This window comes from Camelina sativa, chromosome 11, assembly GCF_000633955.1.
Source record: "Camelina sativa cultivar DH55 chromosome 11, Cs, whole genome shotgun sequence".
Lineage (NCBI taxonomy): Eukaryota > Viridiplantae > Streptophyta > Magnoliopsida > Brassicales > Brassicaceae > Camelina > Camelina sativa.
Genome location: NC_025695.1, coordinates 3,450,116 through 3,465,777, shown reverse-complemented (window position 1 = coordinate 3,465,777; position 15,662 = coordinate 3,450,116). Strand labels below are relative to the sequence as shown.

At 38.7% G+C, this 15,662-nt stretch overlaps 4 protein-coding genes across 6 annotated transcripts; 2 read left to right on the top strand and 2 right to left on the bottom strand.

Moving 5' to 3' along the window:
• On the bottom strand, positions 370-3,439 carry LOC104721410 (pentatricopeptide repeat-containing protein At4g33990). The gene is made up of 2 exons (XM_010439383.2): positions 3,254-3,439; positions 370-3,167 (listed from the first exon to the last, which is right to left on the bottom strand). Exons 1-2 carry the CDS (start codon positions 3,259-3,261, stop codon positions 752-754), a joined length of 2,424 nt encoding a protein of 807 aa, XP_010437685.1. The 5' UTR covers positions 3,262-3,439; the 3' UTR covers positions 370-751.
• Positions 6,135-9,069, top strand: LOC104721407 (ABSCISIC ACID-INSENSITIVE 5-like protein 6). Of its 2 annotated transcripts, none has more exons than XM_010439379.1 (6): positions 6,135-6,205; positions 6,848-7,784; positions 7,940-8,233; positions 8,323-8,394; positions 8,466-8,495; positions 8,724-9,069. In XM_010439379.1, the coding sequence occupies exons 2-6, from the start codon at positions 6,882-6,884 to the stop codon at positions 8,796-8,798; spliced, it is 1,374 nt and encodes a 457-aa protein (XP_010437681.1). In that variant the 5' UTR covers positions 6,135-6,205; positions 6,848-6,881; the 3' UTR covers positions 8,799-9,069. The 2 variants fall into 2 exon arrangements, with proteins under 2 accessions (XP_010437681.1, XP_010437682.1); XM_010439380.1 differs by lacking the exon at positions 6,135-6,205 and adding an exon at positions 6,206-6,280.
• On the bottom strand, positions 9,130-11,899 carry LOC104721408 (protein DJ-1 homolog C). 2 transcript variants are annotated; one of them, XM_010439381.2, is made up of 8 exons: positions 11,531-11,899; positions 11,223-11,423; positions 10,952-11,101; positions 10,684-10,863; positions 10,501-10,578; positions 10,068-10,268; positions 9,708-9,845; positions 9,130-9,623 (listed from the first exon to the last, which is right to left on the bottom strand). In XM_010439381.2, exons 1-8 carry the CDS (start codon positions 11,783-11,785, stop codon positions 9,396-9,398), a joined length of 1,431 nt encoding a protein of 476 aa, XP_010437683.1. In that variant the 5' UTR covers positions 11,786-11,899; the 3' UTR covers positions 9,130-9,395. The 2 variants fall into 2 exon arrangements, with proteins under 2 accessions (XP_010437683.1, XP_019088286.1); XM_019232741.1 differs by having other exon boundaries at positions 11,223-11,410; positions 11,531-11,637.
• LOC104721409 (methylcrotonoyl-CoA carboxylase beta chain, mitochondrial-like) lies at positions 12,092-15,658 on the top strand. The gene is made up of 10 exons (XM_010439382.1): positions 12,092-12,441; positions 12,528-12,647; positions 12,910-13,344; positions 13,432-13,522; positions 13,610-13,851; positions 13,932-14,096; positions 14,183-14,257; positions 14,928-15,059; positions 15,283-15,339; positions 15,455-15,658. Exons 1-10 carry the CDS (start codon positions 12,196-12,198, stop codon positions 15,656-15,658), a joined length of 1,767 nt encoding a protein of 588 aa, XP_010437684.1. The 5' UTR covers positions 12,092-12,195.

The window sequence follows — 15,662 nt, the reverse complement described above, 5'->3', positions numbered from 1 at the left end:
ACAGAGACTCTGAGTCTCTCTGACAAAAGTATCTATTTTGGGTCAACCGGATCCGGTCCACGGCTGGTAACATCTTTTTAAGTCTTCAACAAACGTGGCCATTAAAGTATAATGTTTTCTCATTCTCTCTATCAATAATTATTAGGGTTGTTGTTGAAATTATACTAATTCAATAAAAATGATTTGGAGTTGTCATGTTTATTTCAATAAAAAGTCGTTTTATTTTATGAAGAAAATTCGATTACAACCTAAAAAATAAAAGTCATTAGATGTTTCATTAAACGATTACCACCAACTTTGATGTGTGTTTAAACGCAATTATTTCCTCCGACACACTAATTAAAAGACTGATTACATGGTTTCAACAAAAAAAAAATATAATTCTCAATAGATTTATTAAGGACAAAAAATACAAAAACAAAGTGCCATCTTTTCTGTAACCCAATAATAATTTATACTGGTAGAACCAAAAGATTGAGAGGATTCAACGATTGAAACCGTTCACACGTCTCGTCCTTTGCGAGTGACTTTCTGCTAAAGTAAACCACAAGCTGTCCACTTGACTACGACAGGCTGTGCCCATTGCCGAAATAAAGAAGCTTTCTTTGTTGTGACTTAACCTTCGTAAGCAAAGTTGGAATCTTTTTCCCACCCAAAGTCTTCCTTGACCAGAGAGATATATAAACCTGGTTCAAAATGGATTGGAACCGGTTTGAACTGAATACAGTGGCATTGGTTTTTCTAAAAAAAATCACCAATAATCACCACAAGAGCAGACTCCATCCTTGAAATGATGAAACCGATTTGAATCCCTCACAATGATCTCTCTCTCAGTGATTCTTGATATGAACTTTGTTACGCTATGGCAATCGCCGCATACCCTGAGATTCTTGAATATCTGAATCGTTGTCTTTGCGGGAGTGGCGATGAGTGCAAATGCAATAGCCAATCTTTCACTATGCCTCATGAGGATATGCTCTTTTTCATCGTCTTCAACATCTTGCAACACAAATCTATGGTCTGGGACATACCCAACCATCTTCAGTTTCGCGTGTAATGCTGTTAATTCTCTGTATATCTCTTCATACATTGGATGTGTTTGGTTTCCCGTGTAAAAGACTTCTACTTTGTTGTTTACTTCCATCGAGCTCCAACCTGGTGTCTTCCTCAAACCTTTGCCTCGGGCGATGGACCTTATTGTATCAACTCCTTCCCATTTTCCAGCAGTAGCATACATGTTTGACAATAGAACGTGATAGCCAACATGCTCGGGATCAACCTCAAACAAATGTTCAGATGCAACTTTTCCCAGATCGATGTTTCCATGGACTCTACAAGCGCTGAGAAGAGCTCCCCAAATAGATGCATCAGGCTGAAGTGGCATGCTTCTTATAAAGTTAAACGCGGTTTCTAACTGACCAGCTCTACCAAACAAATCTACCATACAACCATAGTGTTTCAAGCTCGGTGTTATCCCATAATCTGTTTGCATCAGATCAAAGCACCATTGACCTTCGTCTACTAGACCAGAATGGCTACAAGCTGACAACAGAGTCACAAATGTAATGTGATCTGGTTTCACTCCTTCATCAAGCATGTCTCTAAACAGCATCACTGCTTTCTTCCCATGCCCGTGAAACCCATGACACGCTATTAGCGTGTTCCATGGCACCGAGTTGACTCTGGGGATTTGATAAAACAAAGAGAGTGCATCCTCTAGTCGTCCACATTTTCCATACATATCAGCAAGGCTTGTGCCAACAAAAACATCCAAATAAAGACCGTTCTTCAAGAGACGACCATGGAGTTTCATACCTTGACGCAATGCTCCAGCCTGAGCACAAGCAGGCAAAACGCTCACCCAAGTCCCTTGGTTAGGGACTATCTCTCCACCTTCTTCCTCCATTACGTTATACATTTCCATAGCTTCACTAGCAAAACCATTTTGCGAATAACCAGATATTATAGTATTCCACGAAATTACATCTTTATTCGGGAGCCAGTTAAACACTGCTCTCGCTAAATCTACAAGGCCTAGTTTTGCATACATAACAACAACTGCGTTACCAATGGTAACATCTTCCAAGAACCATCCTTTCCTCAAAGTGAACCCCAACACAGATCCACAAGCACGAGTGTCCCCTAACTGCGCAAGTACAGAAGCCAAACTAATCAAAGTAAGGCAATCTGGTTGAACTCTACTTAACCGCATCTCCTGAAACAAAGAAATCGCTCTAAGCGGCTGCTCATTCAGCTCGTAAGCCTTAATAATGGAATTCCAAGAAATCAAATCCCTCACAATCATCCTGTCAAAAACCTTCTGACAATCCCTAAGGCTACCAAACTCAGCATACAAATCAATCAGCTTGTTGGAAACAAACAACTCAGACTCCAGACCATGTTTGATCGAGTATGAATGAATGGTAACTCCTCTATTAAAATCACCAGCTTCAGTGCAAGCCGAAAGAAGACTTACAACAGTAACTGAATCCATAGCTCTCAACCCATCAGACAAAGCCAACGCTTCTTTAGCATTCCCGCTTTGACAATACCCTGAAATCATAGCATTCCAAGAACCCATATCTCGAACAGGCATTACATCAAACAGCCTGCGTGCATTACCCACCACTCCATACCGACAATACAAATGGATCAACGACGCAGCAACGTAGACATCCCACAAAAACCCAAACTTTAGAGCCAAGCAGTGAATCTTATCCCCATCAATCACATTCCTACAAGCTTTCAAAACAGAAGGGAAAGTTCGGTAATCAGGTCCAAGTCCAGAACTCGACATAAACAGACTAAAACACCTAATAACCCCTGAAGAATCTCCCGCACGGCTATAACCAGAGATCATCGAGTTCCAAGCATAAACATCTCTGTTCTCGATATGGTCAAACGTGTGCCTAGCCAACGCAACGTTCCCAAGATAACAATAGTGATTAACGAGTTTAGCAGAGATACAAACGTTTCGGATCGCTTCAGATACAACGAGACGTGCGTGAAGGCATTTCGCTGATTGCACATTAGTGCAGTATCTGAAAAGTGAGTGAACATCATCAATCTCTTTACTCGCATTTGCAGATACTGAGAATTCTCGAACTGTAGCTCCGACGGACTTCAAAACTCGTTTAAAGCGCCCGCCTTTGCAGGTCGGAACCTGTCTGAACAGTGTAAAGGTTCCAAATTTCATCAAAATTTTCGAGGGAAGATGAGATTATTCAGAGGAAATTGATTTCATTTATGTTACCTCAACATACATACAATCAGGGGGGCTCTTGAAACCTTCCGACGACTCCTTTAGGATTAACTCACACAAAATTATTAAACTCACGAATAGTGATGAGTGAGTGAATTAGTAGAGATGGTGGTTGTATCAGAGAGGCGATGTAGCGACGGTGAACTGAAAAGTCAGACGGAGGCTTTAGAGACGGCCGTCAAGATTTTAGTTGAAATAGATCGACCGGTTCATAGATTTTTCTTATTTAATTGCGTTTCGGGGATTTAATTAGAACCCGGTTTAATTTGTAAATTGTGCGGTCTAACCACAAAACTTGAAATGAACGCTAAATAAGGTAACTAAGATTTGAGTCCAATAAGGCCCAAAACGTTTGGGTATAGCCCAAATAGTATGTAGCCGTTGCCTTAGGCGGAGAGTGTTTGTAGTTCTTAGCAAAAAATGGAGAATGTAAAGAGAGGAACATGATATGATCATATATGTACACTTGAAGTGTTTATATTTTTAGTTTTTTTAGCCAAAGTAATATATGTCTGACATACGTTGCTCAAGCAGAGCCAATAATTGACAACTATATTCTCTTCCATTGAGAACCTTTTGATTCAGACCACATGGTTTGGAATTGGATTGCGTGTAAGAGTGCAATGCAACCATATACTTCACATGCATTTACTATGAAAATAGTTCTTTTTAAGAGAACAAATTAAAAGGATTTCTAATTTAATTAGACTCGCAATCTTTCTGTGCCTCGAAAAGCTCTCTTCAAATCATAATTTTGTTTACATCTTTCTTAAGAGTTCAACTACTCTTATAACAACTTTAATTCTTCTAGATACAAAATAAAAATATATGGGCATGACATAGATTCTTTTTCTTTATCGTGGTTTTAACTACTTTTTAAATTGTTGGAATTATTTTAGTTACCGTGGAGTTAAGGAAAAGTTACAAAGCCTTCAAAACTTGCTATATACATATAAACATATTTAACTTTTTCGTTAAAAAGGTGTCATAGATATCGTCTAATTAACCTTCATAGATTTTATAATTAAGATCTCTTTACGTATTAGATTCGTGTCATTTTTCATTAAACGTTTTTCTTTTGTATTATCATCATCACTATTTATCGTTTTAGCATCTCTCTTTTGTGTTGTTTCTTCTGGTTGTTCAAGTTTTCATTGGTTTTTTGTGTTTTGGATTCTTCAAAGAAGGTTATAATATTCTTCTGTTTCTAAACGACCTATAAGAAGTAACTTCAAATTTTAAAATCTATTTCGGGAAAGAACACGTCTCCAAAGAATCGTGGCCCATGTGAATTCTATATAATAATAATAATAATACGTACTATAAAACTAAATTATTCACGGCTCCATTTTAAAAATGTAATTGCAGAGTAGACTTTCCTAATCCAGTAGTTTCCTTAAGAAAATATATTGAAAAATAGAAATAAAAAGATGGGAGACACGAAGGGTCACTTGTATGGTTACCGAGTCCAAGATAAAAGAGTCCATAATGGGGAAGAAACAGTATTTAAAAAATAGAAGAGAAGATCACAATCACATGTGATGGATCATGGATGTGAAGACCAGCACAAAGGAAATGATCATGGATTATATTAGTATAATATATGCTGCTTCAGTTTTTACAAATTTTAATTGTTTACAAGGGCATCGAGTGGACCACGTGGCATATGCCCATACCTTTTGTAGGTGTAGTAAACGTGATAAAGATTCTGGACTGTTCATCCGCTCCCTCCATCCCTCCAACTTTTTTTTTCTTTTCTTCCGACTTTTAAAAAATCTTATCGTATAATTTTTTTTTCTTTTTCATTTTATATATTATCTTATCTTATATGTAATCTTAAAATTCTCTCTACAGTACGCATCTTTGTAGTAGTTGTGGTGAATGATGTTACTGCGGACCACTCCACAGTCGATTTAATTTGCCAAAGGAATGCGATCCCTGTAATTGTAATGGACGTTGTTTCTTTCGCGTCTTCATTTCTCCATTCCATCCTATGGTGGTAAATTAATAAGTCCATCAGTTTGTAAGATAAGAGTGGTTTCTAGTCTATAAGAAAAGTGTTAGTGAATGCTATGCTATATCTCGTATAAGGGGATCAATGAAAAAACATGGTTTACGAAATGTTTATAATAAGTTTGTTAACTAGCTCTCTAGGATCCATAAGTTGTTTTTGGATCAATACCCCCTAACTTTCTATGGATCATCAGAATATATAAAAATCCATTTAGTGTCGGTAGTTCTTCCCCTCGATTTTGAAAAGCTCTTTGTCGGGACAATGATTTGATTGACAACGAAGAACTGGATTTGATTTTATATGTTAAAAACTCTAGAGGCGAGACTATATGAACTAATTTTTTACCTTGCAAAAACAAATATACAAATTAATTAAGACTTGGTGTTAGAGAAATTATACTCAAATGAATAAATTCTCCATAATACAAAAGTAATGTTCCTACAATACATCTATATACATCTCTTCGCCAATGAAACCTTTCAAGTAATGTTTAAATAATTATGCAAAATCTCTACCTGCTAATTATTTTTCATTTAAAAAATTTTATTGGTTAAAAAGTTATCTAATTTTATTGGCTAGAAGGGATAGTACTTGGTCTCGTAATTAATGATACCGTTTAGAAAATCGAACGGCCGGGATCTTTCCACTTTGCGAACTGCTACTCGTGGGAAACGCGAAATGATAATGATATGAGAAAAAAGCAGCGTTTGTTCATTGGACCACGTTGCCCAATCTCAACGGCTCACGCACGATCTGACGTCAAATTGAGGACATTGGCTAAAATAGTAATTAATAATAACCTTATCGAGAATAAAATAATCTCCGCATCCAAACAAAAGAGACAACCTTTTATATGAACGACGAGTGTCACGCCATGGACACTTGTCGACCTCTCTCTCTCTCTTTCTCTTTCTCTCTGACCCTTTCAGGTATTTTTTTCTTTCTCAAAGTGGAATTATTGATTTACTCACAAAGCATAAATTTTTTTTTTAAAATTTCGAAAGGTTAGGAAAAATAAAAACTTCCTTCATATTTGTTACTTTGTGTGACTGAGCTGCTTGATTTTTTTTATAAGAAAAATTAGATTTTTCTTTCTTCTGAATCGGTTATTGTTGTCTGTCATTGATTGGTTTGTTGTATCAGATTCACTGATTCTGATGAGCATCATGGATTTTTCCCGCCGAATATAAGCATATGATTGGTTGTTTTGGAGATTTGTTCCCTTTTTTTGGAGATTCTTTCACTATTTCTGCTCTGTTACTTACCTCATTCTCTACATATTTCTCTTTTATGTAGATTGTTATCTTTTTTTCTAGGGTCTTTTTTTTTTATATAAACTGTAAATACGAGATCTTTTCTAGCTTCGAATTCGATTTTGCTTTAAAAATCTCATCTTGTTGTTTCACGGTAATAATATATATAGCTCGTGGGTCTCTTTTGGATTTGTATGTTACTAGTTACTACTACTGCTGTGTTTTCCTAATTTTTGGTGTTCTAAAAGTGATAAAGATCAGTTTTTTTTTTGCGGTTAAACCATCATATCCTGTATTTGTTTGTTTGTTTTCGTGAAGGGAAAAAAAAATCTAAGCTTGATTTGAGAAGAAGATGATGGGGTCACGAACAAACTTGAAGAACTTTGTTGATGGTCTGACTGATGAAGTTGGAGTTAACACAAAGCAGCAGCCAATGATGGGGAGTAGTAGTACTCTTCCATTGACGAGACAGAACTCGGTGTTCTCGTTAACCTTTGATGAGTTTCAGAACTCATGGGGTGGTGGTATTGGGAAAGATTTTGGGTCCATGAACATGGATGAGCTTTTGAAGAACATATGGACTGCTGAGGAAAGCCACTCACTGATGGGGAACAACACCGGTTTCAACAACATCAACAATGGTATTAACGGGAACGGTGGTGTTATTAACAACATCAATGGCGGTGTATCTGTTGTTGGTGTGGGAGGAGAAACTGGTGGTGGTTTTTTCAATGGTGGGAGTTTGCAGAGACAAGGGTCACTTACTCTGCCTCGTACCATTAGTCAGAAAACGGTTGATGATGTCTGGAAGGAGTTGATGAAGGAGGATGACATTGGAAATGGTGTTGCTAATGTTGGGACAAGTGGGATTCCGCAGAGGCAACAAACGCTGGGAGAGATGACTTTGGAGCAGTTTTTGCTCAGGGCGGGCGTGGTTAGGGAAGAACCTCCACAGGTGCAGCAGCCTGTAAATAACTTCAATGGTGGTTTTTACGGGTTTGGCAGCAATGCAGGTCTCGGGACAACTCCTAATATGATTGGTGCTAACCAGCCTCATAGTTTTGCTGGAAATGGTGCAGTGGTGAGACCGGATCTGCTGACAACTCAAACTCAGCCACTTCAGATGCAGCAATCGCAGAGGGTGCAGCAGCCGCAACCACTCATACAGAAGCAGGAGAGGCCTTTTCCCAAACAGACCACTATCGCGTTTTCCAACACTGTTGATGCTCTTAATCGTTCTCAACCTGTAACACAGGTGACTAAGAACCTGAAGAACTGCATTTTATATGAATGACAATAATCATCTGACAAATATTAGCTGTAGTTTTCATGTTTTAGGATAAGCTGGTTTTGGATCTGCAAGTATGTTTCAGTTTTATGACTATAGCTTGTTTTTGCTTTTTTCCGTAGTTCCAGGAAGTGAAGCCTTCAATTCTTGGAAAGCGGAACCATCCTATGGACAACAATCTACTGCAAGCTGTTGATTTTAAAACCGGTGTTACAGTTGCAGCAGTATCTCCTGGAAGCCAGATGTCACCTGATCTGACTCCAAAGAGCGCTCTGGATGCATCTTTGTCGCCAGTTCCTTACATGTTTGGTCGAGTAAGAAAAACAGGTGCAGTTCTGGAGAAGGTGATTGAGAGAAGGCAAAAAAGGATGATAAAGAATAGGGAATCAGCTGCAAGATCCCGCGCTCGCAAGCAGGTGAGTGTTCGTTTAAAATTTGGGGATTGAAGAAACGTTGAAACTGTGGCTATGGTTATTTACTTTTTTTGCGCTTTGTTGCCTGACAGGCTTATACGATGGAGTTGGAAGCAGAAATTGCGCAACTTAAAGAGTTGAATGAAGAGTTGCAGAAGAAACAAGTGCGTCCAGCTTCTTCCCTATCTCTTATATTTTCTTGAGGTTGTGATCACTGACCATATGTTCCATGCAGGTTGCAATCATGGAAAAGCAGAAAAACCAGGTACCGTCTTCTTTTGAATATCCTTATAATAGTTGTTGGCTAAGCTTTTAACTCTGACTCAAAATTGAATTACAGTTTGGACAGTATTGTAAGCTTTTTAGTAGAAAAGTGTTAGCTACACAATGAAATGAGATATACCACCGCATCTTTAATTTTCCAATTTGATCTTTCATAAGAGTAATCTGACGAGCATGGATTTAACAGAAGTTGGCGCACTTGTTGTTGCAGCTTCTGGAGCCACTGCGCCAGCCAATGGGATGCAAAAGGCAATGCTTGCGAAGGACATTGACAGGTCCTTGGTAGAGCTTATAATGGCGTTCGAGGAACTCAACAAAGCGCAAAAGCTATAGAACAACACAGAAATAGAAAGCTAGCTTTGTATGTAGTTTAGGCAGGTGTTTCAATGGGTGATTGTAAATCGTGAAGTGTGGCTGGTTTGACAGAGATAGATCAACACTCTTTTGTTCTGTTTTCCTGAAGCATCTTTTGGTATTATCATCCTGATGTAATTGATCTTGACCAGTTTCTAGAACATCTTTGTGACTTAACCAGAGTGAAATTATCTTCTTCTTAATGTTGCTTGTCTGCAACTGATCTCTTTTGGGACCAAATCAAACAACATTATAATTGTGAATAGATTGATTGAAACTTCAACTTTAGCATCATCTAGAATATCCAACTGATCCAGAATATCCAACTGGGTATACAAAATAAGATGCAAATAGACTAAACCTAAGTGGCAAAATTCTTATAGATATCATCAGTTCCAGAGTAAGATGGCCTAGAAGTTAAACAGATATACTGGTGCAAAGTCTCTGGAGTGTTTGAAACCATCGAAACCCACAACTTCGGTTTAAGATCCGAGACATCTTCTAACTGTGTTTCTTGAACAAGATGCCTTCAAGATGGTGTTAAATGCCTTGGATACTCATGCACAAGCCCTTCTGAAACGCTCCTTGCTCTAGCATGTCCAAACAGCTTGCTAACAATAGCCAGGGAAAATTTGGTAACAGTTGCGAGCCCCAAACTTGTAATCACATTTCCATCTATAACAACTTCTGCTCCTTCAATTATTAGATGATTCGTAGGCCCGTCTGTTTCTGAAGGGTACACAGTCGTTCTCTTTTCCTGCAATAGGATTCAAACCGTGAATTGGGTTTTTCCATGTCTACAACAAAACAAAGAAAAGAACAATAATTATCTTCATTGTACCTTGAGTAAACCATGTTTATGCAGGATGGCAGATGATGTGTTAGTAGCACCAAATATCTGCCCAGATTGATGTTGTTCCCTGAGAAGTTTCTTGAGAATTTTGGACTTCTGCAGACGTTCTGAGCCTGCATGGCCTCCCTAAGCAATTTCCAGCATAGAAAAGAAATCAAGATTACTCACTATGAAACAACCAAAAGTTGTCGTTCGTCTATGCTTTTCCTAAGCACTTTAATTTGATATTGCATAGATTGGAACATGTATATAGCAAGATTTATCTAAGAAGTTGTGAACTAGTCAAAGGGTTATAAGTTTAATGAGAGGCATGCAGGTTAGAAGAATAGCTTTTGCTGAATGTCTTACCGGAAGAATGATTAGATCATATGATGATTCAGCAGCTTCACCAATCAATTTGTCGGTGATAATTTTGGTGCCTTGAGATGCCGTAATCCGTAAAGATCTTTCCACTGATGCAACCATGACATCTACTTTGGCTCTTCTAAGAACATCTGAAATTGTGACTACTTCAACCTCTTCAGACCCGTTGGCTACCGGGATAAGAACCTGAATTGGATAAAAGAAGACAGAATGGATAAAATTGCAGATGAGCCAGCTTTCAAATTAAAATGAGAAGTTCTTAGTAACAGCCAACTTTCTCAGCTTCCATAGGGAATGTATAAAAGAAGAATAGCAATCCATAGGTGTAGAAGCATAAGAAGAAAAACAAAATTCATTTATTATCATATCATCATGAGATTACATGGAAATGCATTGGTCATAGCTTCAGGCAACTTACTCGAGGTATGTGGTCTATAGACCAGTCAATGCTATTGAACTCTTCATTCTTAGGATTTTGGTAACCATCGCGCAGAAGCTGGTGAAATGATTGAAAAATAAGAGATTATGAGAAGACTATGGCATATCGAGATGGATAAAGAAAAGAGTGAACCAAAGAAGTGTAGGGAATAGGAATAAAGACCAGAGACTCTTCAACCGACTTGGCTGTGGATTCTCCAAAGAGCTGCTCCACCAAGGACAGAGCAAACTGAAAAGAAGTACCAGGTCCACGGCTAGTTGTAAGCTCCCCAGAAATCTGAATGTTTGTCTTAACAGCCCAGAATGTAGGAAGCTTCCCGAAAAAAGCAGGATGTCCCGTTGTCTTGCACGATCAACTACACCAAGTTTAGAAATCAAAACATGAAGAAGAAACATTAGTTACTATACAGTCTAAGCCTTTCAATTTATACCCTCTTTCTTGTCAAAAGACCCCATGGGAGAAGAGTAATAGCTGGAGCCATGGATATAGCCCCATATAACCGCTTATCTTCAGCTTGTCTCTTCATGATCTTCTCAAGAATTTCACAGTCTCTTAACCTAACAGCACCAGGCATGCCTCCCTACACAATTTGCATTTTCAGATCAGCCCGAAACATATTTACAAAACCATTAAACTAGAGCTCAAAGACTGTCCTCAATTAAACAAGATATGGTTTATGAATCAGCCAAAGCAGAACTTACTGGTAAAGCCACAAGATCATAAACTTGATCAGCACATTTAGAGATTAAGACATCTGCAAGCAATTTGGTCCCAGAGGATGCTTCAACGTCTAGCTTCTGTTCCACAGAAGCAACAGTGACCTCAGCACCAGCTCGCCGTAGAACATCAACTAACACAACAGCTTCTATTTCCTCCGTACCGTATCCAATTGGAATAAGCACCTAACACATGATTTCTCAGTTATCTCCAAATCTCTCTATACAACAAACAAAGCTGGGGACTTTAACTTAGAGAATGCGTTACGCAACAAGTAGAATAAAAACAAAACCTTTTTAGTAGTTGCATAAGACACGACGCCAACATCAGAATCTGGCCTTGTTTCAATACTTGGTGACATCGAAGCTCTGAACTTAAAACTTCTGGCGCTCCTTTTAACCCCTGGTGAGGAAGAAACCATAGAGACTGAAGACAAACTCGGAGCAATAATCGTCGAGACACAACCCATCAAAGATATGCGCCTCGTATCCGTCAAAGTTGGACTTGTACAAGCTATCACTGAAATCGCTAATCCTAAAGACCCCATTGACGATTGCTAATGCTGCAGCCTGAAAATTCCACGGCTAGACGGAGAGTGAGCGCCTTATCTCTCTACACTTCTCGAAGAAAGCAAAGACGCCGAGACTTAAACGTCGACGTATCATTGCCTAATTCCTCAATTGGATAAAAAAGATTCAATTTTTTTTTTTTAATTTCCGCAAAAATTGTGCTTTTTCACAAGTGAGACTGTCACACACGACTCTCACCTACGCGATGATGATGAGACGACAATGATTTATAAAAAAAGTTTTCTTTTTTAATTTTGGGTTGTCTTGATCTTATCTCCTCTTTTGTTTTTGTATTTTGGATATGAATTACACACAACCAAGTAGTCAGAAACAGTGTGTATAAATGTCCTAAGTGAAATCAGAAATCGGTATTGAGAAGAAGACAAAAATGTTAAGGATTTTGAGTAGAAGAGCAGTATCAACTTCGGAAGAGCTTACTAGTAGTATTCAACAATGGCGGATGCGACCAGGAACCGATTCTCGCCCCGATCCTTTTCGAATTTTCCGACGACTTCAAAAGGGTTTCTGCGTGGGCGTTCTCCTGGACGGAGTCGATAGAAATTCCGAAGCTTTTTCTAGTAACTCGATCGCCATGGAAAGGATCTTATCGGAGCTTCGTTCCCACATCAAAAAGGTTAAAACCAGCTTATATTTTTCGATTTTGGTATCTTGATTGTTTGCAGATGAATGATACAAGTGTTTCTCGGTGGAGTTTTCTAGGTATTGGCCGGAGGTGGAGAGGAGGCGTTGAAGAGGAACAGAAGTAGAAACAAGCTTTTGCCTAGAGAGAGGATTGATCGGCTTCTTGATCCTGGTTCTTCCTTTCTGGAGCTCTCTCAGGTTTTGTCCTGTTCATTTGAGTTTTGTTTCCTGTTTGGATTCAATTTAAGTTTGCAATCTTGAGTTTATTGCTGATTAATGCTCCATCTGTGAATATTATAACATGAGAGTGTTGTTGCAATCTTGAGTTTGATTGATTGATTTGCGCTGCACCAATCAATGTTGGAAACAGAATTAGCATTTTATGTTTATACACTCTATATGGGTATTGATCTGAGACTTGTTTGATTCTTTGCTTACCGGATCATGAATATGCTTGAAGCTTGCAGGACACGAACTGTATGAGGAGCCTTTACCTTCTGGCGGCATAATCACAGGGATAGGACCAATCCATGGCCGTCTTTGTATGTTTATGGCAAATGATCCTACAGTAAAAGGGGGGACTTATTATCCCATTACTATCAAGAAACATCTCAGGGCACAAGAGATTGCTGCTCGGTGCAGACTCCCCTGCATATATCTTGTTGACAGTGGCGGTGCCTATCTTCCAAAACAGGCTGAGGTTTTCCCTGACAAGGAGAATTTCGGAAGGGTTTTCTACAATGAATCCGTTATGTCGTCTGATGGAATTCCACAGATCGCCATAGTTTTAGGCTCATGCACTGCAGGCGGTGCCTATATACCTGCCATGGCTGATGAAAGTGTGATGGTGAAAGGGAATGGTACCATATTTTTGGCAGGACCTCCACTTGTCAAGGTTGGTTTTCCCAAATTAGTTTCTCCTTCGTTCTTGTCTTAATTAGTTACTTGAGAATGTAAAGCTAAATGAAAAGCTTTTGAACAGGCTGCTACAGGAGAGGAAGTTTCAGCTGAGGATTTAGGAGGCGCCACGGTTCACTGTACTGTGTCTGGTGTGTCGGATTATTTTGCTCAAGGTATATTCATCTCTTTCTGCAATTTAATATGACAACAACAATCATGTTTTAAAGTTTAGACCTTAAGAAGTTACTCTAGTCTTGCAGACGAGCTACATGGACTCGCTATTGGAAGAAACATTGTCAAGAATTTGCATATGGCTGCAAAACAAGGGATCGAAGGAACATTTGGAAGCAAAAATCTTGAGTACAAGGAACCTCTCTATGACATAAACGAGCTTCGCTCCATTGCTCCAGTAGATCACAAGCAGCAATTTGATGTCCGGTCTATTATTGCTCGGATAGTTGATGGGAGTGAATTTGACGAGTTCAAGAAACAATACGGCACTGTGAGAATGCTATTAGACTAATCTTTTTTTCATGAAGATATTACCTTTGTAAGCTTCTTATCTGGAGCTTATTTTGGCAGACGCTTGTGACGGGCTTTGCTAGAATTTATGGTCAGACAGTAGGAATCATCGGGAACAATGGCATACTGTTCAATGAATCTGCACTAAAAGGAGCTCACTTCATTGAATTATGTTCTCAACGTAAAATTCCTCTTGTTTTCCTCCAAAACATCACAGGCTTTATGGTAATTGAAGTGTTTGTCTTGTGTTCTAACATGTAGCTATATAAGAGTTTCTCTACTTATCTTACTTGCTTCTTTATTGTTTATAGGTGGGTTCAAGAGCTGAGGCCAATGGCATTGCAAAATCTGGAGCGAAAATGGTGATGGCAGTATCTTGTGCTAAGGTATGTTTCATTTTTGTAAAGAGTCCGTCCAAGACTCCAAGAGATTTGATTAGTATATATGCGAGGATTTAAGCTCGGCTCTAAATTCAGGTACCAAAGATTACAATTATAACCGGTGCAAGCTTTGNAGTTGATGGGAGTGAATTTGACGAGTTCAAGAAACAATACGGCACTGTGAGAATGCTATTAGACTAATCTTTTTTTCATGAAGATATTACCTTTGTAAGCTTCTTATCTGGAGCTTATTTTGGCAGACGCTTGTGACGGGCTTTGCTAGAATTTATGGTCAGACAGTAGGAATCATCGGGAACAATGGCATACTGTTCAATGAATCTGCACTAAAAGGAGCTCACTTCATTGAATTATGTTCTCAACGTAAAATTCCTCTTGTTTTCCTCCAAAACATCACAGGCTTTATGGTAATTGAAGTGTTTGTCTTGTGTTCTAACATGTAGCTATATAAGAGTTTCTCTACTTATCTTACTTGCTTCTTTATTGTTTATAGGTGGGTTCAAGAGCTGAGGCCAATGGCATTGCAAAATCTGGAGCGAAAATGGTGATGGCAGTATCTTGTGCTAAGGTATGTTTAATTTTTGTAAAGAGTCCGTCCAAGACTCCAAGAGATTTGATTAGTATATATGCGAGGATTTAAGCTCGGCTCTAAATTCAGGTACCAAAGATTACAATTATAACCGGTGCAAGCTTTGGTGCTGGAAACTATGCGATGTGTGGCCGTGCATACAGTCCAGATTTCATGTTCATGTGGCCAAATGCCAGGATTGGCATCATGGGCGGCGCTCAGGTAAACCATACCCGAACCAAACTGTTTAAACTGAATCGGAATGTGTTTATACTCAAATTAGTTTTGATAATAGTACTTTAACTGTCAACAACATTGTACTGAATGAACTAAAATGCATAAAATGTTATGTTATGTTTTTGTTTCAGTTTGTGTCGCTTTTATTTTATGCAATTTTTTGGTTTGCATTCAGTTTGGTTACCTTTGACGCTGAAAACTTTTGCAGGCTGCGGGTGTTTTAACACAAATCGAAAGGGCTACTAAGAAGAGACAAGGAATCAAGGTACTGAGGAATGAACATCTTATAAACCAATTATTCTGACTCTGTTTTTCTTTTCCATTAAAACTTGATGAGAGAGAGAGAGAGAGACATGAATTTGCGTTTTTGTGTGATGCAGTGGACAGAGGAAGAGGAAGAAGCGTTCACGAAGAAAACGGTGGATGCATACGAGAGAGAGGCAAATCCTTACTTCTCCACGGCGAGGCTTTGGGATGATGGAGTGATTGATCCTTCTGATACCAGAAAGGTTTTGGGACTTTGTCTCTCCGCTGCTTCAAACCGTCCTGTAGAAGATACTCGATTTGGTGTCTTTAGAATGTAAACAG